The sequence below is a fragment of the Borostomias antarcticus genome (assembly GCF_949987555.1).
Source record: "Borostomias antarcticus genome assembly, chromosome: 2".
NCBI lineage: Eukaryota > Metazoa > Chordata > Actinopteri > Stomiiformes > Stomiidae > Borostomias > Borostomias antarcticus.
In genome coordinates, this window is record NC_140235.1 from 8,160,113 (window position 1) to 8,180,486 (window position 20,374).

Sequence of the window (20,374 nt, forward strand, 5' to 3'; positions counted from 1 at the left end):
CTGAGGGAGAGGTAGGTGGTGGGGGTATCTGAGGGAGGGGTAGGTGGTGGGGGTATCTGAGGGGGGGCTAGGTGGCGGGGGTATCTGAGGGCCGTGGGGGGGTGATAATTGACCTTTGGACTGCAGTGCTCACACATGGACTGGGTAGAGAAGGGGTGGAGGGGGGGTGGATGGGGTTTGAACAGCTCAGTGTGGAACTTCAGTGTTCCATCAGTGCTACAGGTTAGTTTCAGTTTCAATTTATTTATTTGATTAAGAGGGACAACATACATTAAACACATAGTGTAAATGCACCCGATTTTAGCCAAAAGGCTAGTTTCCGTCGGCAGTCCTCCTGCAATGGTAAAATTGGTACACAGTGGTTAAAATCAAAACAGTACACACAACATTCAGGGACATTACACCATGAGTCACGTGGGACAGCACGAACAGTATACAAAATTCAGAGACTACACATTAGCTGTAATGTCTTGACTCTGAAGAGGATTGAGAACACTCAGAGGCTTACAGGCTCGTGGTCTAACGAATCCTGATTCTTTCCTTTTCATAACCAAAGAGGAAGACTGGTGAGAACTTTTTTTCCCAAATTACAAACAGGGTTTCAGGCAGGGCTGTCATGGTGCAGCACAACCGCTGGGCTCCGCAGCCCACCGCATCAACCGCCATAACCAACGTTTTTTGATGACTTTATTTTATTTGTTCTTATGTTAGGGTTTTTCCCATTACATTATAGCCTGTGTGTATTTAATGTCAGATAAATTCGTAATAATGAAAACAGCTTTGGTGGCGAGACAACAAAACGAGATTCCCCTGCTGTGTTTTCCTGGGTTCCGTTATGTGTGTGAACGGGTGAAACAGGAACATCGTTTTACAGCCCTGAATGTGATTGGAGGATCCAAGCAACGGGCTCTCTCTCTCTCTCTCTCTCTCTCTCTCTCTCTCTCTCCCTCCCCCCCTCTCTCTCTCTCCCTCCCTCCCTCCCTCCCTCCCTCTCTCTCTCTCTCTCTCTCTCCCTCCCTCCCTCTCTCTCTATATCTCCCTCTCTCTATCTCCCTCTCTCTCTCTCTCTCTCCCTCCCTCTCTCTCTCTCTCCCTCTATCTCCCTCTCTCTCTTCTCACTCTCTCTCACTCTCTCTCACTCTCTCTCCCTCTCTCCTCTCTCTCCCTCTCTCTCCCTCTCTCTCACTCTCTCTCTCTCTCTATCTCCCTCTCTCTCTCCCTCTCTCTCCCTCTCTCTCTCTCTCTCTCTCTCCCTCTCTCCCCCCCCCCTCTCTCTCTCTCTCTCTCTCTCTCTACCACTCTGTCAGTCTCTGACAGCTGCGCAGCCTCTCTCCCCCTCGCTTGCAAAGCTGGGCCCGTATAGTCAACGCCTTCTCGCCTCTCCCACGCACAACAGGCTTCAGTTGTTCAGTTATTTTATACATGAGTGTTATCATGTGTAGAAAATAAATGCACACCAAGGGTTATAGGGAGATGCTGATCACTGGAAGTAGAAAGAGGAAAAAAGTGTCACTACTCTGCCTCCATGCATTTTTTCTTTTAATAGAATGACTTCATCCTTCAGGCCTTCTTCTAGCAATGAGAAAAGGCAACGTTATCAACAGTATTAAGTCTTTTAATGTCAAAGGGAGTCTTCCATCAAGACTATATTATTCTTGTTCAATTATAGGCTAAAATGGGTTTGGATTTTTCAGTTCTACCGTGACCATTCTCATCACGGCTAAAGGAAATTACTAGGCCTTTTAATTTAGTTTGTCATGTCTTTCTTTGGTAACCATTAAAAAAGCATGGCTTTAGCCTATATTTATTTTCTATCTATAATGGCTTTATTATGCTTAGTGTGTACTGTAGCCTCCATAGAGATTTGTTTAGGCTAATTCAATCTACTAGGCTCTATTGTGTGCAACGTTGTGTTTTAATAACATTTCCATTGATTGAGTGATATTGCTACTGTGTAGCCTAACCTATGTTTGGTATTGAAACGAATAGGCTGTATATATATAAAATATAGCAACAAAACATCAGCCCTTGTAGAATAGCAACAACAAATGTGCATTACATTGCATACCACGGTGTGGCTCCACCCTTTTGTTTTCCTGTGTGCCCCGCGACAGCCCTAGTTTCAAGGTCCTTCAAGTTGCCTTCAAGTTGTATTTGCAGTAAGTAAGTAAGTAAAACTTAAATTATAGAGCGCTCTTCTCAGCACAAGTGCACAGAGTGCTTTACAGTGGGGAATTAAAATAAACATACAGATCACAGCTCCGAAATCAACATAGAAAAAAAATTATGACAACAACCTGGGGGTGGTGAATAGTTGGGCTACAGATCACCAAAGGCCTGTCTGAACAGGTGAGTCTTCAAGAGTTTTTTAAAAGAGTTCTCAGAAATTGAGGCTCTCAGGTCCTGGGGTAGGGCATTCCAGAGCGTAGGGGCCGTCGCCCCAAAGGCTCGATCACCCTTAGTGTTTAGCCTGGTCCGAGGCACCACCAGGAGCCCCTGGTCGGACGACCTCAGGGACCGGCTGGAGGAAGAGGGGTGGATGAGGTCGCAGATGTAGGCGGGGGCTTGTCCATGGAGGGCTCTGTAGGTGAACACCAGGACCTTGAAGTGAATCCTGAGGTGCACAGGGAGCCAGTGCAGGGAGGCCAGGATGGGGGTGATGTGGCACGAATTCTTGGCCCTGGTGAGCAGCCTGGCCGCGGCATTCTGGACCAGTTGCAGCCGGTCCACAGATGCTTTGTATAAGCAGGTGAACAGAGAATTGCAATAGTCCAACCTGGAGGATATAAAAGCATGGACAGACATTTCCAGCTCACCATGAGCAACAATGGACCTAAGTTTTGCGATATTTCTCAGATGGAAAAAGCAGGTGCGAGTCTGATCAAAAGTTACACCAAGGTTCCTCAGGTTGAGGCATACATTTCCCCTAAGGGACCCCATATGATCTGCCACCCTAGTGGCAACACTGTCCGACGCCACAATCAAGACTTCGGTCTTCAGTTGAAGGTACAGTAGTTGCTCGCTATCCACTCCTTAATGGCAGCTAGACACTCATGCAGTACACTGAGATTTTCAATCTTATCTGGTTTGAAAGAGAAAACAGTTGGATATTGTCTGCATATCATATATCATATCAGTGATAGGAGATGCCCTTGAATTTGCTGATTAGGAGACCAAGAGGGAGCATGTAGAGGGCAAATAGGACTGGGACTAAGACAGAGCCCTGAGGCACGCCACAGGAGAGGGGGGCAGAGTCAGACCTAAAGGGACCTACGGCGACAGAAAAGCTTCTTTCTTTGAGGCAGGAGGTGAACCAATCTAGAGCGCTCCCAGTGATGCCCACCCACTCCCTAAGCCTGTCTAACAGGATGCTATGATCTACTGTATCAAAAGCTGCACTAAGGTCGAGCAGTACCAGAACACCACAGTTACCAGAGTCTGTGGACATCATTATATCATTCGAAACTCTTAGGAGGGCAGTTTCTGTTGAGTGGTTCTTTCAAAAGCCAGATTGGAATTTATCTAAGATATCCTGGTTCTTTAGAACGGTGTTGAGCTGGTTAGCAACTACTTTTTTTAAAACCTTACATAAATGAAAGCTTGGAGATGGGCTGGTAGTTTTGTGGTAGGGAGGGGTCCAGATTGGGCTTCTTAAGGAGGGGCTAGACGACCGCCTGCTTAAAATAGGCTGGGACTGAGCCTGACTCTAGGGAGCTATTTATAATAGAGAACAGACTGGGGCCGAGTGAGCTAATAACTTCCTTTAGCAAGGTTGTTGGTAAAACATCTAGGGGGCTTGAGGAAGATTTCATAGAACTAATTATGTCAGTTAGTTCAGTCAGGGAAATACTAGAGAAACAGCTCAAAGTAGACTGCCTGGCTGGGCAAATAGGGAGGGGAGAGGGGGTGATGCTCGCCCTCACTTCAGCTACTTTGTTCACAAAAAAAACAAAACTATTACAGTCATCATTAGAGGACACAGGTGCAGAGGGGAGAGGAGGGCTGACGATCCTATTAATGGTGTTAAAAAGCACTCGTGTTTCGTTTGCTTGCAGAGATGATATTAGCAAAATAACTAGCCCTAGCATTCATGACCAAAGCATTAAAGTCAGCTAAAAGCAGCTTTCAGCACCACCGCAGCTTGCGCTGGTGCTTAAATGTTACAGAAGTGTTCTTAGGATTTTATCACAAAGAAAAGTATTTTAGCAACTTTAAAAGTGTATTGTGTTGAGTTGGGTCATGTGTTGGTATCAGTCCTGTTGGCAGGGGGCTCTGTGGCCCAGGAGGTTCTGTACAGCGCTTGTCCAAAGCAGGGTCGGCACTTTGACTCCTGGCTCCTTCTGTCCACATGTCAAAGTGTCCTTGAGCAAGACACTGAACACCAAATTGCTCCCAATGAGCAGGCTAGCGTCTTGCATGGCAGCCTGCCGCTATTGGTGTGTGCCTGAATGGGTGAATGAGAGGCCATTGTAAAGTGATTTGTCCGTTAAGGTAGAAAGACGCTATATAAGTGCCGTCCATTTACAACTCTCTTGCTGCTTCAAGGCTACAATAAGGGAATCGCAGGCTGTTAAAGGCTCTTAGTCAAGTTTAATAATAGGCTACACACACCTGTGTATCCGTGCCGGCGTGCGTGCGTGTCTGTGAGTAATGTTGGTGTGTACGGTATGTACCAAGCATCAGTCTTTGTGGAGATGAGTCCATAATTGAGCGTGTGTGTGTGTGTGTGTGTGTGTGTGTGTGTGTGTGTGTGTGTGTGTGTGTGTGTGTGTGTGTGTGTGTGTGTGTGTGTGTGTGTGTGTGTGTGTGTGTGTGTGTGTGTGTGTGTGTGTGTGTGTGCGTGCGCGTGAGAGAGAAAGACAACCTGCCACTACTGAGTGATTAAACAGCAGCCATGTTCAGCTGTGTTGGGTAGTGAGTCATTGTTGGCCAGGTGGTCCCAGGAGACCCTGTAGACCTCATAGGGCCTGGATGGACCTTACTGGATGAACATGTTGTTTTCTGAGATGATTGGCCAATCTGTCCGTGTGGGCAGTGATGTTATGATTAACCGGTTTTCAGCACTGAAACATGTTTATGGTTTCAAAGGAAAATTCTGACAGGTTTCAGTATTACAGTACATGACATGTTTAGCTGGAATGTGAAAAGATCTTCATAAAGAAAGGAAATTCTCTTCATAATGTACAGTACATGTCTGTCTTCACATCCCTGCATTGAAATCATGCCTTAGAATGCAGTGTCTGTAACATGACTTAAGCCTTTCCCTGTAGGCCTATTTGTGAAGGACTATTCAATGGCTCTGATTGCTATGATTCTTGATTTGTAGGGTTTATTGTGTGTGTGTGTGTGTGTGTGTGTGTGTGTGTGTGTGTGTGTGTGTGTGTGTGTGCATGTGTGCGTATGTGTGTGTAATCTGAACGACGGATTGCTAGTTCACTATTCCAGTTACATGGCTGTCATTTCTCCTGTGTTATCTGAGCCTTTAGTGCCTGGCAGCATATTGGCGCTGGTCTCACTGACTGCGTGTAAACCCGGCCCATTGTTTAGACATGGCAGCCATTTTGAGCGCCAGAGGGAGTGTTTTACTGCCTCCTCTCCTCCTAAACGACAAGCAGAACTGGCGGGGGAGATGGAGGTGGAAGAGAACTGGTCTTGAGCTGGATGAGCTTATGCTGCCATCAGAGAGAGGTTCTGGGGTTCCCCAGCCTTCAGAGAGAGGTTCTGGGGTTCCCCAGCCATCAGAGAGAGGTTCTGGGGTTCCCCAGCCATCAGAGAGAGGTTCTGGGGCTCCCCAGCCTTCAGAGAGAGGTACCGGGGTTCCCCAGCCCTTAGAGTGTCAGGGAGGGGTGTGTGCATTGAGTGTGTGCATTACTGTGCAGGGTTGTGTGATGCGTAGTGCAGTAGATCTGTGGTAGTGGTGCTTGTAGTTAGTGCATGCTGCATGCCGCTTCTGCTTGCTACTCTTTCAGCTACCGCCGCTGGCTAGCCCTTCTGAGGGTGAAAAGAGGAGCCGAGTGCGTAAGCCTCCTTCTGCCGGTGCAAAGCCACTCCACGCCCAAGACTCCTACAATGCCTCCCCGTGGCCACACATGGTAACTGGGCATCAATCTATCGGGGCATTAGCCTGACATGTGTCATAGAGAAAATGTACAACCGCATGATACTAAACCGGATTCGAGATGCCATTGACCCTCAACTGAGGGACAACCAAAATGGCTTCAGAAAAGGAAGGACCACTGTAGCCCACATCCTGGCCTTAAGGAGGATCATCGAGGAGGTGAAAAAGAACAACCTAACAGCAGTGTTTTATTGATTTCAAAAAAGCATTTGACTCAATACACAGAGGCATGATGGTGAAAATCCTTAAGGCCTCGGGGTCCCTCCTAACCTACTCCGGGCCATAGAGGCCATGTACAGGGGCACAAGAGCCAGAGTGGTAACCCCAGATGGCAACAGTGAGGAGTTCGACATCCTAGCAGGAGTGCTACAGGTGGACACTAGGAAGTCTAGAAGAAACCCCGCTGTAGTCCTGGCAGACCTGGACTATGCAGATGACATCTGTCTGATGTCCAACTGTGTGGAGCAGGCGCAGGAGCTCTTGAACCATAGTAGAGGCAGAATTTGCCAGGCTTGGCCTCAGGTTGAATGCAAAGAAGACTGAGGCAGTCACTTACAACACCCCCCTGGACCACCCACCTCTCAAGACAGCAGGGGGCAATGCTCTAGCAGAAGTTAGCGACTTCAAATACCTGGGTTCCTGGGTCAACTCATCAGAACGGGACCTTAAGGTGAAAAAGCGCTGGCATGGAGGGCCCTGAATGGCATGAATAGTGTGGGGAACTCCAATCTCCCTCGACACATCAAACTGAGCTTCTTCCATGCGACCGTGGAGTCTGTCCTCCTATACGGCTGTGAAACTTGGACCCTGAAGCCCACCCTGCAGAAGTCTCTGGATGGGTGCTACACCAGAATGCTGCGTGTGGTGCTAAATGTCAACCAGAGCGAGCATGTTACCAACAAGCATCTGTATGGGGGGCTACCAAAGCTGAGTGAGAAAGTGGCATCCAGGAGGATGAAACTTGCTGGCCACTACCACAGACATCATGAACTCCCAGCCAGCAAGCTGGTGCTCTGGGAGCCAACACACGGGCACCGATTAAGAGGACGTCCCACACCAACATACGTGGATGTACTGAGGAGGGGACGCAGGAGTGGAGAGTTCTGCGGAACTGGCTGGATGTATGGAAGGCCGAGAGGATTGGAGACTTCGCTGTCAAGCTTGTCTGAGGACGACCTAATGAATGAGGGGTGGAACCCACTGGGGCTGCTGTTCTGCTCATCTCCTTTGCTGCTCCCCTGTTCTCCTGGGTGGTCTTATACAGCAAGAACCAGCCTGTGTTTGAGGTGTGTTATTACAGGTAGCAGGCTTTGTTTGAGGTGTGTTATTACAGGTAGCAGGCTGTGTTTGAAGTGTGTTATTACAGGTAGCAGGCTGCGTTTGAAGTGTGTTATTACAGGTAGCAGGCTGCGTTTGAGGTGTGTTATTACAGGTAGCAGGCTGTGTTTGAAGTGTGTTCTTACAGGTAGCAGGCTGCGTTTGAAGTGTGTTATTACAGGTAGCAGGCTGCGTTTGAGGTGTGTTATTACAGGTAGCAGGCTGTGTTTGAAGTGTGTTCTTACAGGTACCAGGCTGTGTTTGAAGTGTTATTACAGGTAGCAGGCTGTTTGTGGTCTGATGCTAGGGCAGGGGCATACAGTAAATGGGGTAATTGGGTGTGTGTTGCGATGCTGTGTTAATGGTGGTAGGCTATTGATAGCAAGTTCCCCTCGGGGGATAAATAAAGTACCTAGTGTATCTATCGATCCATCTTAGCTGGTAAGCTGTGTGCCGCTATTAAAGGGGAGACATTTCTAGGGTGTATTTGTAGCGGTACTGTGGGTTTTGAAGGACAATGTGTGTGTGTGTGTTTCTGTGTGATTAATCATGTCTTCTCTTTGTCTCTGCAGAACGCTGAGGTGTCTGTCTTTGAGGTCAACATCCGCTTCATCGGAGGACTGCTGGCTGCTTATTACCTCTCAGGACAGGAGGTAACAACTCACCCAGGATCATTATGTCTGTGTGTGTGTCTGTGCATGTTCGTGTGTGTGTGTGTGTGTGTGTGTGTGTGTGTTTGTGTGTGTCCGTCCGTCCGTCCTTGCATGTGCGTGTATGTATTTGTGGGTAGGTGTGTGTGTTTGTAGCCATATGTTTCCTTTTTGTGTGTGTGTTGTGAATTTTTTAAGTATGTGTTCTATTTAAAGTCTATTTGTGCTCTATTTAAAGTGTGTGTGTGTATGTGTGTGCAGGCACGTATTTGTGCCTGTGTGTGTATGTGTTTGACAGGCTCTTGATAAAGCACCCAGTTTTGTTGTGCTGAAGAGAATGCAGGAGGGGGGGGGAGGAGGAGGAGGGGAGGAGGAGGAGGAGAGAGGAGGAGGAGGAGGTGAGGAGGAGGAGGAGAGAGGAGGAGGGGGGGAGGAGGAGGGGAGGAGGAGAGAGGAGGGGGGGGAGGAGGAGGGGAGGAGGAGAGAGGAGGGGGGGGGGAGGGGAGGAGGAGAATGATAAATGGGTTCAGATTAGGAACGCAAAGAGAGCGAAAGCAGCGGAGCGAGGGAAGCGGATGAGAGGGAGACACGGTGATCACAGCGTCCTTCATGACATGGACCTGGAGTGGCTCCGCAGGTCAGGGCCGTGTCCAGGGAAACACACCGGGTTCAGACCACACCAATGCTGCCCGACTTTGGACCGATTTTTCGCTGCAGACAAAATTTTCAGCGCCGGCCCGAATATGAACATGGGGAACAGCGAAACCCCTTGTAGTGTGACATAATTGAAGATCAGCAATTTGGCGTCTGGAACATCCCGAATGAAAAGTCTAGCATGTCAGAATTGTTTGTATTTTCCTGCTTAGTCTGGCATCTCCTGTGACCACGCCTACGACGTACCCTGACCTTGACCAATAGGATGACAGTGTTCGTTATACGTTAACACATCCATTACCTCAAGTTCTCCTTGAAGGATAGACAGCCCACACTGTCCTCTTCTAACAACCAGGAACGAGTCCACAATAGTTTTCTTTATTTTCTTTTTCTTCTTTGACTCCGAGCACAAGCACACATGCTTTCAGCAGGGCTGTACATTAACTTTTTTAGCACATAGCACTGGTGCTACAGGGGTTGATAGTTCTGTAAAACAGAGCCAGAAAGTTGTATCACAGGTATAAAATGTCCATTATCACCTCTACTGAACACAAGTTATGCAGTTCATCACTTAAACCCACCTGGAAAGGGATGTTACTGTACGTATACAATATGAAATAATAACAAATGTTTTCAGACAAGCATCTTTAGGTTTTCCCGGCTTTTGATTTGGCGGTGTCTTCATGATTTGGGTTATCTTCTTGTGTGGTGGTGCCAAGCTGAAGACAGACAAAATAAGGAGGATTTCTATACCAAAGCAGGTGTCTGGGCGTCCTTCCCCAAAAAAGTTTCAGAGACCTAGTTTCCTGTATTCTGGTGACTTTTAAAGAATGAAAATAACAAAATCGTGAGACATATATAATTGAAAAGTATACTGAAACAGCATGTTTAGCCTACATGAAATATGCTTTCTTTAATTTTGAGTTATGGGGTGAGAATAATAGATGGAATGTTTTATTTAATAAAAAAAAAAGAGTTATGTTTGATGCCCATTGATGCTTAACTGCATACTCATTCCTTCTAAATCATCACTCTTTCTAATCTCTCACCCTGCCCTGTCCCCTTCCTTCTCCTCTCTCTTCTCCTGCTCTCCTCTCAACCTTTATCCTCTCCTCTCTCACCTGTCCCTCAACTCTGTGCTGGTCCTGTCTTCTACCACAATCACTGCCTTTTTACATGGCTTACATAAATAATAGGCTAGATTAGGCTACGCTTAACTGATATTTCGTTGTATTTGCTGTTGCTTTAACTGGCACTTTTAGGTGGCTGGAGGAACATTAACGCAAGCTAGTGTCGTTAAACTTTAGGTTCAACCAGTCAATCAGTCAGTCAGGGTAGCGCCTCTGATTCACATGTTGTAGGCTACTTGCGCTTGTGGTGTGGGCCGTCTCCTTGAACAATTATGCTTGCTGACTGACAGACAGCAGTGCGTAAGCTACATAGATGGAGGCTCCGCTTTGGCTCAAACATAGGCTAGGCTACTGGGTGCATGTGTAGCTCCACGTCGTTTTTCTAGAATGTATTTTTTAGATAACGTTACATATTTATCACACTTCAACTATAGGCTATTTTTTACTGTCCGATCAGACAACTGCATGAGGCACTTGCCCAAACAGAGTTTACTGGTCCGGGGGAAGCTATAGGCTCGCCTACCTGACTGCTCTCACTTCATTTCACCTCACTCGTCCTCCCGGCTTCAACACGGAAAAAAACGCTAACGTTACATACAAGCGGCTCGCTGTCTGTCGCACGCGTGCTACAGGGCAAATAAATTAATCGCACAGACATTTTTTTTTCATAGCACATGCGACATATATGTCGCAATGTACAGCCCTGTTCAGACAGTCTCTTGACCTGCCTCCCTGACTACCTGAGCGCCATGATGCGCCTGGTCGTGAAAGACAGCAGAGGATGATTGGTCCGGTCACCGTGTGGATGATTGGTCCGGTCACCGTGTGGATGATTGGTCCGGTCACCGTGTGGTGTTGCCTCATTGGCTCGCGGCCAAGACACGGCAAGAATTTATGGAACTTTGATGGCCTGATCTGACCATCATGAAAGACCAAAATATCATGTAGTCTTAACCTGGCATTAATGAACCACCTCCTCTCTCTTTCACACACGCACAAACATACACAAACTGTACACACACACACCACAACCTTACTCTCACACACACACCACACACACACCCTCTTTAGTTCTCTCTCTCTCTCTTTCTCTCACTCTCTCTCTCTCTCTCTCTCACTCACACACACACACCCACGCATGCCTCCCAAACCCTCTTATCTGCCCTCTAGCCGGAACAGCTACTAATCTCCCTCCCTCACCATCCCTCCTTCTCTCTCTTCCTCCTGCCACAAGGCCGTGACCTCCTCTTCTCCCTGCAGACTCCCCTCTGGGGGGGAGGGAGGGATGGGGGAGGGAGGGAGGGATGGGGGAGCTGATTGCAGAGAGGCAGGTCCAGCAGAGGAGGGTCCTGCGCTGGGTGATAATGAGCCGGGGGTTCTGGGAAGCTGCAGATGCTCTCTCTCCTGGAGGCGCTGCTGTCCTGGCTACCTGGGCACCTGAGCCATGTGAATTCATCGCTGGTGTCACCCCAGAGAGACCAGCTCTGGATGTTGTGACTTGAGTCACATCAAAATGTCGGTCTGCGTCTCTCTTTAACCCGTCACTAAGAAACATGTTTTCCTTTTTTTCCTCCCTCCCTCCCTCGTTTACATATATCCCCCCCCCCCCTCTACCACCTCTCTCTCTCTCCCTCCCTACCTTCCATATCTCTTTCCCCCCTCTCTCTCTCTCTCCCCCTCTCTACCACTCCTCTCTCTCTCTCCCTCCCTACCTACCTTCCATATCTCTCTCCCCCCTCTCTCTCTCTCTCTCTCTCTCTCTCTCTCCCTCCCTACCTTCCATCTCTCTCTACCCCCTCTCTCTCTCTCCCCCCCTCTCTACCACCCCTCTCTCTCCCTCCCTACCTACCTTCCATATCTCTCTACCACCTCTCTCTCTCTCTCTCTCTCTCTCCCTACCTTCCATATCTCTCGCCCCCCTCTCTACCACCTCTCTCTCTCGCTCCCTACCTTCCGTATCTCTCTCCACTCACCCCCCCCCCACTGCTTTGCTGTCTGTCCTTCACAGAGACCCTCTGTAGGCCTGTCCCCTGTCTGTCCTTCACAGAGACCCTCTGTAGGCCTGTCCCCTGTCTGTCCTTCACAGAGACCCTCTGTAGGCCTGTCCCCTGTCTGTCCTTCACAGAGACCCTCTGTAGGCCTGTCCCCTGGCTGGGGAGTGTTTAGCAGCCTGTCACACTGTCAGACATGGAGGGCATCACAGCAGAACACCGTGGCCTCTGACAGTCCGCCTGGCCCAGCACCCGAGAGCAGGGAGACACAGGGAGAGAGAGGGGGATGAGAGAGAAAGGGAGGGAGACAGGGAGAGAGAGGGGGATGAGAGGGAGAGAGAGGGATGGAGACAGGGAGTGAGAGGGAGACACGGGGAGAGAGAGGGGGATGAGAGGGAGAGAGAGGGAGACACAGGGAGAGAGAGGGGGATGAGAGGGAGAGAGAGGGAGACAGGGAGAGAGAGAGGGAGACACAGGGAGAGAGGGAGGAAAGAGAGGGGGATTAAAGGAGAGGTGAGAGAGAGTGAGGGTGTGAGAGAGAAGGGGATGAGAGGAGAGGTATGGCAGGGGTGACAGGGAGGGGGAGGGGAGGAGGGATAGACGGGGGAATGGGGGAGGAAGAGACGGAGGGAGACGATGCCACGGAGTCAGGGGAGATGGAGAGAGAACGGCTGGGACAGTGAGGAGAGAGAGAGAGGGGGAGAGAGATATGGAAGGTAGGGAGAGAGAGAGAGAGAGAGAGAGAGAGAGAGAGTGGCCTACGTCACAGATCAACAGTAATAGTGATTTCAGTGATGGAGCCGGAGGGACAGAGAAAGGGGATGTCCATGCACACTGTAGTGCTTAGTGATATAATAGCTGCAAACAAGTGACTAAATCACGTGCCCGTTAACTACCATTAACTAAGTGGAAGCAGGAAGAGCCATCTCATGGGACCTTACTTCAGAAAAAATATGTACGATAGTTAATGGTGATAAACATAATTTCTCTGCCATGACCGTACACATATGATGTTTGTCAATTTAAAACATAATTTTGCAAGTCAAGAAAGTCGCCGTTTGTCGTAAGATTGTAAAGCAGTTGTTCCAGAACAAGTTTAAACGTATTAAAAGGGGTGAAAATCACTATTAATCTGGCCATGTTGAGAGCAGCAGGAATGCATAAGGATTAAATTAAATTAAAAACAGGATAAAGAAATTATTTATCTCTAGCAGGTCACTAGCGTTCATATTTTTTCAGATTGAAGGTTTCATGGGGGGTTTCTCTTCCTGCTTCCTCTCAGGCACTCTATTGATCTGACAGCAGTGAACTTTAATCCCCTCTCCCACTGGCCCTGCTCATTCACTAGAGGTGTGTGTGTGTGTGCGTGCGTGCGTGCGTGCGTGCGTGACCAGCGGGTGTCCTCTGGGGCTCATATGTGTAATAACAGGATTAGTCACTCTCCCAATCTGGGAATTCTGCCGAGAGAGAAATCTGACCTTACCATTTGTTTTACTGGTTGGTGAAATTGATCTACTGTATCAATCAGAATGTTTGTATAGCACATTTCATGTATAGTGGCAAGACGATGCGCTTTCCAATGTGTTTGAATAGAAACAAAGGGAGAGTAGAAATAAAAAGGCTCAAATGATAACTAGGATGTATATGGTGTGTGATAACTAGGATGTATATGGTGTGTGATAACTAGGATGTATATGGTGTGTGATAACTAGGATGTATATGGTGTGATGGCTAGGATGTATATGGTGTGTGATAACTAGGATGTATATGGTGTGTGATAACTAGGATGTATATGGTGTGATAACTAGGATGTATATGGTGTGATAACTAGGATGTATATGGTGTGTGATAACTAGGATGTATATGGTGTGTGATAACTAGGATGTATATGGTGTGTGATAACTAGGATGTATATGGTGTGTGATAACTAGGATGTATATGGTGTGATAACTAGGATGTATATGGTGTGTGATAACTAGGATGTATATGGTGTGTGATAACTAGGATGTATATGGTGTGATAACTAGGATGTACAGTATATGGTGTGTGATAACTAGGATGTATATGGTGTGATAACTAGGATGTATATGGTGTGTGATAACTAGGATGTACAGTATATGGTGTGTGATAACTAGGATGTATATGGTGTGTGATAACTAGGATGTACAGTATATGGTGTGTGATAACTAGGATGTATATGGTGTGTGATGACTAGGATGTATATGGTGTGTGATAACTAGGATGTATATGGTGTGTGATAACTAGGATGTATATGGTGTGTGATGACTAGGATGTATATGGTGTGTGATGACTAGGATGTACAGTATATGGTGTGTGTCAGATGATGGTGCAGAGGGAAGAGGTTGCATGCGTGCGTCTCATGGTGAAGCATGTTTGTGTTGTGAATCAGTGCGTTAGAATCCATACTGGGGAGGTGGATGTGTTCCCGGGTGAACAGTGTGTGTGTTTGTATCTCCGGGTCTCCATCCCGACTGCTGTGTTGGGTAAAGAATGTAAATTGATCAGAGTACTGGGCAAAGACAAGCAGCAGATGGACACAGGGGAGGGGGTGTTTAGACTTACACAGTATCTCAAGCAGTCATATAGTATAGTACACATATTGCACATAGTATATGTATTGAACAGCATTGCATGTATTACAGTGTTAGGAGGTTGGGATAGGGGTGCGAGCTCTCAAAAATGATTAATACTTGTGTTGAAAAGAAAGAATTGATTTGATTTGTCTCTGCATTTGCTGCATTTTGAATATCTGATTTCCTCACCGTGGTGTGTGTGTGACCTATTGTACCACACAGGGACCGCAAAGATGCATAAATGGAGGAAGAGGGCTTGATTAGCCACAGGTCCGCACCCCTAAACGCACAGAACTCGTACCTAATAGTGCTAATACAGTCTCCGATGTCTTTGATAGACAACATGACAAACAGAAGCTGTGCTAGGCTGGTTTGTGGCAGCGTCTCTCCCCAGTGTTGATGGCAGGAGAGCGGTGTGACGGCGCAGAGCTGCTGTCATGGTTTATTCCTGCCCGGGGTGGAGCACATTTTAAAGTGAAGAATTGAACCTGCCTGCTGGCTTTTCAATTTAAAAGGTATCATTAAAATCTGAAAATGCATAGAAAATGGAATTGGGTTGGAATTGGGGGGCTACATCACCAAATGATTCCCGAGCGCGGCACCACTGCTGCTCACTGCTCCCCCAGGGGATGGGTCAAATGCGGAGAACAAATTTCACACACTCGGGTGTGTGACAATCAGTGGAACTTAGTCTTAGAAAAGGGAAAGTGTATATTCCCGCTCCTCCTGTGAAAAAAGTGTTGCTTCAATCCGAGGGAAACTAGACGAGGTAATGAGGACATCCAGAGCACAGCTCATCCAAATATATTTTCCAGGTGGCCACATTTTGTTTAGGTTAATAGCAGAGTGGCTGGAAATGGTTTGTGTCATAATGTCATGTTTATTTTTGTGCAGTCCATAGATGGGTAGACCTAGATATGGTTAGTGTGAAAAATGCCAATCTTCTTGTACACAGTAGGATACTGCTGATCCTTCACAAAGCCGCAGGCTCCAGACGGAAGCATCTTCCTCCGCTCAGTTGGGCCTGGAGGTCAGCGAGCCCTAGCTGGACAGACCCCTCGTCTGCTCCTCCTTAACCTGCCAGGAAAAGTCTCCACCCGCATCAGTTAAGGGGTCCGTCCTTGGCAACGTTTTGTTTTGTTAGCTAATGTAGACTTTTGGACTTGGCTACAAAGGAATTGTACAATACTTGAGTCTGGACAGGGATGCTGCCCTCTGCTGGTGGACATTAGATCTGCCCCTGATCTTGGAACGTTCAAAAGAGAGCTTAAGTCTCACTTCTGTCGGCTACTAGACTACTGAGATGTGCTCTGTGTTGATTGTTTTTGTGGTCCCTATTGTTCCCATCCCCTCAGCTGTTTGTTGTTGTACAGTTTTAATGTCGGTATCTTGTCTGTCTAATGTTGCTCAATGTTTCAATGTTTTCTCCTCCTTGGAACCCATGCTTTGGGCAACCTAAACAGTTGTAATTAGTATGCGTGTAAAAATAAATTGACGGATGACTATGACTAAGGTCAGGTATGCCTCTGATAGGCTACATGACAAACGGTGACACTGACTTCAGGACTGAATGGGACTAAAGGAAAACTGCTTTCCTTAAGGCTGAAGACATTGGAACAAATACAATTTTTTTTTTCCCGTAAGAGATTATTTTAAAGATGATTTTTAGATTTTTCAAATGGCCAGATGGAGGTGGCTCCAGGTGAGAGCTGGCCCATGGTTGGCCAGGTGAATAGCCCTGCTCTGCTCCGGAGGATTTGTCCACACAGCTGTTGTGGCTCCCCTTTAATATGTCCTTTGGCCCACGAGGCAGCGGACTGCATATAAAAGCGTTTAAAATCTTAAACCAGCTTTACTGCAGCTGGCAGATAGGCTGGGAAACCGTCAAGGGGATGAAGACACAAAGCACATGGACACACACACACACACATACACACACACTAGTGAAACACACCCACCCGTATAAATACTCAACACTGGGCACTGGGGAGGAAGCTGCAGAGACTAGGGACAGAGCAGCATGGGGGGACAGAGCAGCATGGGGGGACAGAGCAGCGTGGGGGGACAGAGCAGCATGGGGGGACAGAGCAGCGTGGGGGGACAGAGCAGCATGGGGGACAGAGCAGCATGGGGGGACAGAGCAGCATGGGGGGACAGAGCAGCATGGGGGGACAGAGCAGCATGGGGGGACAGAGCAGCATGAGGGACAGAGCAGCATGGGGGGGCAGAGCAGCGTGGGGGGCAGAGCAGCATGAGGGACAGAGCAGCGTGGGGGGCAGAGCAGCATGAGGGACAGAGCAGCATGGGGGGCAGAGCAGCGTGAGGGACAGAGCAGCGTGGGGGGCAGAGCAGCGTGGGGGACAGAGCAGCATGGGGGACAGAGCAGCATGGGGGACAGAGCAGCGTGAGGGACAGAGCAGCGTGGGGGGCAGAGCAGCGTGGGGGACAGAGCAGCATGGGGGCAGAGCAGAGGACTGAGGGACAGAGCAGCATGGGGGACAGGGCAGCATGGGGGGCAGAGCAGCATGGGGGACAGAGCAGAGGACAGAGAGGAGAGGTCAGAGCAGGTCAGAGGTCAGGGCTTGTGGAGCTTCACTAAACATCTCACCAGGAGAGAGCTCAGCGCCTTACGAGTTAAAATAAAGGTTTGAAATTAATTAAATGACATGACATCAATAGTAGCTGTCATTATGGGTTATTGTGTGTAGAATTTTTAGAAAAAAATAATTTAATCAATTTTATAATAAGGCTGTAACATAAAATATTACAGATGCACTGTATCTTATTTTATAGATTTTATACTGAACTAGAAATGGTTCTCAGAGAGCACAGACCTCCACCCATGAATGCATTTCGTGACCGTGTGCGTGCCAAAATTGAATGGGTTCTAAATTGGCCCATGCTACACCCCTCCACCGAGGTTCATGAAAAGCAGTCTGGTAGTTTTGGCGTAATCCTGGTCCAAAAAATGAATGGAGGTGAATGGCCGTCCGGGCCGTGTTTGGGCGGCTAGTGATTCTCTCGGTTGGAGGTAAAAATGACTGGAGGTGAATGGGTGGCTGTATTTGACTGGCTCTGTGACGCCCCCCTCGGGTACTCTGGGCCCTCCCCCCGCACCCCCCAGTCCAAACCCCGGGTCTCCAGCACCCTCACACAGGGAGCTGGCTTCAATCCAAGTTTTGTGTAAAATCAGTCCAGTATTTTTGACGTAATCCTGCTAACAAACACACACGCCACCGAAAACATGACTTATTATATCAATTGTTTATTGACTCCTCCCTCTCTCTCTCTCCAGGTGTTCAAGCTGAAGGCGGTCCAGCTGGCTGAGAAGCTGCTCCCGGCGTTCAACACTCCCACAGGTATCCCCTGGGCCATGGTCAACCTCAAGAGGTGGGTGACCACAACATGACCACAACTCAACCAACCCTGGACATCACCAGAGCAAAACACACACACACATAATGTGTACCACATGCTCACACTGACGTACCACACACACTCACACACACGCAGACACACACACGCCACACATCACCTTTACCCATCTCCTGATTTACACACAGTTGTGCGAGCACACACGAGTCATCTCCATGCCAGACTCCTGAGAGTTCTTACGCTGATACACTAAGTACTGTAAGCTACGCTCACGTTACTGATGCTGCAGATCTCTAGGGGTCTAGGACACTTCATACTAAAACGTTTTTTTGAATCCTGGCCAGTGGTTGGTACCGACGCCACCGATCAGTAACGACTTCCTCAATCGGGTGCTCCCACCCAACCTGATCCCGCCCACCCAACCTGGTCCCGTCCACCCAACCTGGTCCCGCCCATCTAATCTGGTCCCGCCCATCTCACCTGGCCCCGCCCATCACACCTGGCCCCGCCCATCTAGCCTGGTCCCGCCCATCTAACCTGGTTCAGCTGGTTCACTGCATGTGACACACAGTGGTCGTACATCAAAACATTTAGAGACGCTAATGCATGTCAAAAAAGAAACAGAACAGCGTGGCGATGGGAGACAGACAGACAGGCAGACAGGCAGACAGGCAGACAGACAGACAGACAGACAGACACACACACACACACACACACAGACAGACAGGCAGATACACAGACAGACTATAATAATAATCCCCAATGGGGAAATTCCCTTATTGCAGCACATAAAAACGTCAAAACAGTAAAACAACAGGAAAAACACAAAGGCATAACAGGGGCAACACTGAGTCCAGGCTGACCCCCAGGACAGAGCCAGGCTGACCCCTAGAACAGAGCCAGGCTGACCACCAGAACAGAGCCAGACTGACCACCAGAACAGAGCCAGACTGACCCCCAGAACAGAGCCAGGCTGACCCCCAGGACAGAGCCAGGCTGACCCCTAGAACAGAGCCAGGCTGACCCCTAGAACAGAGCCAGGCTGACACCCAGGACAGAGCCAGACTGACCCCCAGAACAGAGCCAGACTGACCCCAGGACAGAGCCAGGCTGACCCCCAGGACAGAACCAGACTGACCCCCAGAACAGAGCCAGGCTGACCCCCAGGACAGAGCCAGACTGACCCCCAGGACAGAGCTTGCCCTCCCAATCAGCTTCTCCATCCTGTTGCTGCTGCTGCTCTGATACTGTCGCCCCAGCACACAACTAGGGATGCAAAGGAATGTCATTAATCGATAACTATTAACCTTAACAAACGATAGTCGATTAATTGATAAGAACGTCCCGCGCTGGACTGCGCTTTGCTCACTTAATTTTTGTGTCTTCTTCCGCTGTGTCGTTGAAATTTCCCAGTATCCTAATTAGCCTTCAGTACATGGCGTGGCGTCCTCATGTGCAGTCAGACCTTCATTTTCACGCAACTCCGATAATGTTCGTTAACAAAATAAGTTCCTTCCAATAACAAACAATTAATCGAGTAACCAAATCTTACTTGAGTAAATTCTTATCGGCAATGAATCGATAGCAACTGAGAAGAAGATGGCACTTGCTAGCGTACCACAGACTGCCAGAGCATGGGGACCATTTTCCTACACATCAAAGGACCCGAGCCTCCTCAGGAAATAGAGTTGACCCCCCCTTCTTGTAAATGGCCTCTGTGTTTGCTGCCCATTCCAGCCTGTTGTCCAGATGCACACCTAGGTACTTGTATGACTGGACCACCTCAACATCTACCTCCTGGATGGAGACGGGGGTCAGCGGAGCCCTCTTCCTCCTGAAGTCCACCGCCATTTCCCTGGGGTTCCCCACATTGAGCTGCAGGGGTTCTGTGCACACCGCACACCACCCAAAATAGTCCTCAACTAGGCCTCAGTGTTCCTCCTCCTGACCTCCTGCTACACATCCAGAAAGAACAGAAATGATACCTGTCTGACGTCGACGTTACTGACAGGAAAAGTCATATTTTGAAGATGTTTGTGCTGCTAGACAAATGACAGGCTATTGGCTCGGTAGCATAACTGTTGCATAGTCATCCGAAACCATGAAGTCAAGCTCACTGGTGAAAGCCTACTGTACTGTGCACTCTGTAATGCTAGTAGGCTAATGGGTGTGTTGTCTGACTCAACAGATAGAGGTTTTGGGGATAAGCCTTGTCATTCGTTTATTACTGCCCAATCAGTAGTGCCGATTCATATGGTCGGCCAATCAGTGGCGATGGGAGATTCTCCCAGACTACATGAAATGACAACAACCTACTGTAGCAACCGCTCCGCCAAAGACGATTGGATTGGTTTAAAGAATTACAGCGTCCACAATCCCCTTCTCTTTTAATGCCACAGTGGTGTTGTGGGCGTAGCCCACGGTGGTGTCAAGTGACTGCTAAAATCACTCAATTTAAAAATTATGCGCGTCAACAGTCCTCTGGTTAACTGGGCTCCGACTCCCTTGTGTGGAGACGGAGATGGTTTTCCAATTATTGACCAGC

At 48.4% G+C, this 20,374-nt stretch overlaps 1 protein-coding gene across 2 annotated transcripts in view; it reads left to right on the forward strand.

Annotated features, from left to right (window-relative positions):
* man1a2 (mannosidase, alpha, class 1A, member 2) overlaps positions 1-20,374 on the forward strand; it is a 111,603-nt gene that overhangs the window by 64,091 nt on the left and 27,138 nt on the right. For both annotated transcript variants that reach the window (XM_084461569.1, XM_084461570.1), the window contains exons 6-7: positions 8,008-8,088; positions 17,750-17,844. In XM_084461569.1, the coding sequence (XP_084317695.1) occupies positions 8,008-8,088; positions 17,750-17,844 (176 nt within the window). The remainder of the gene's footprint in view (positions 1-8,007; positions 8,089-17,749; positions 17,845-20,374) is intronic.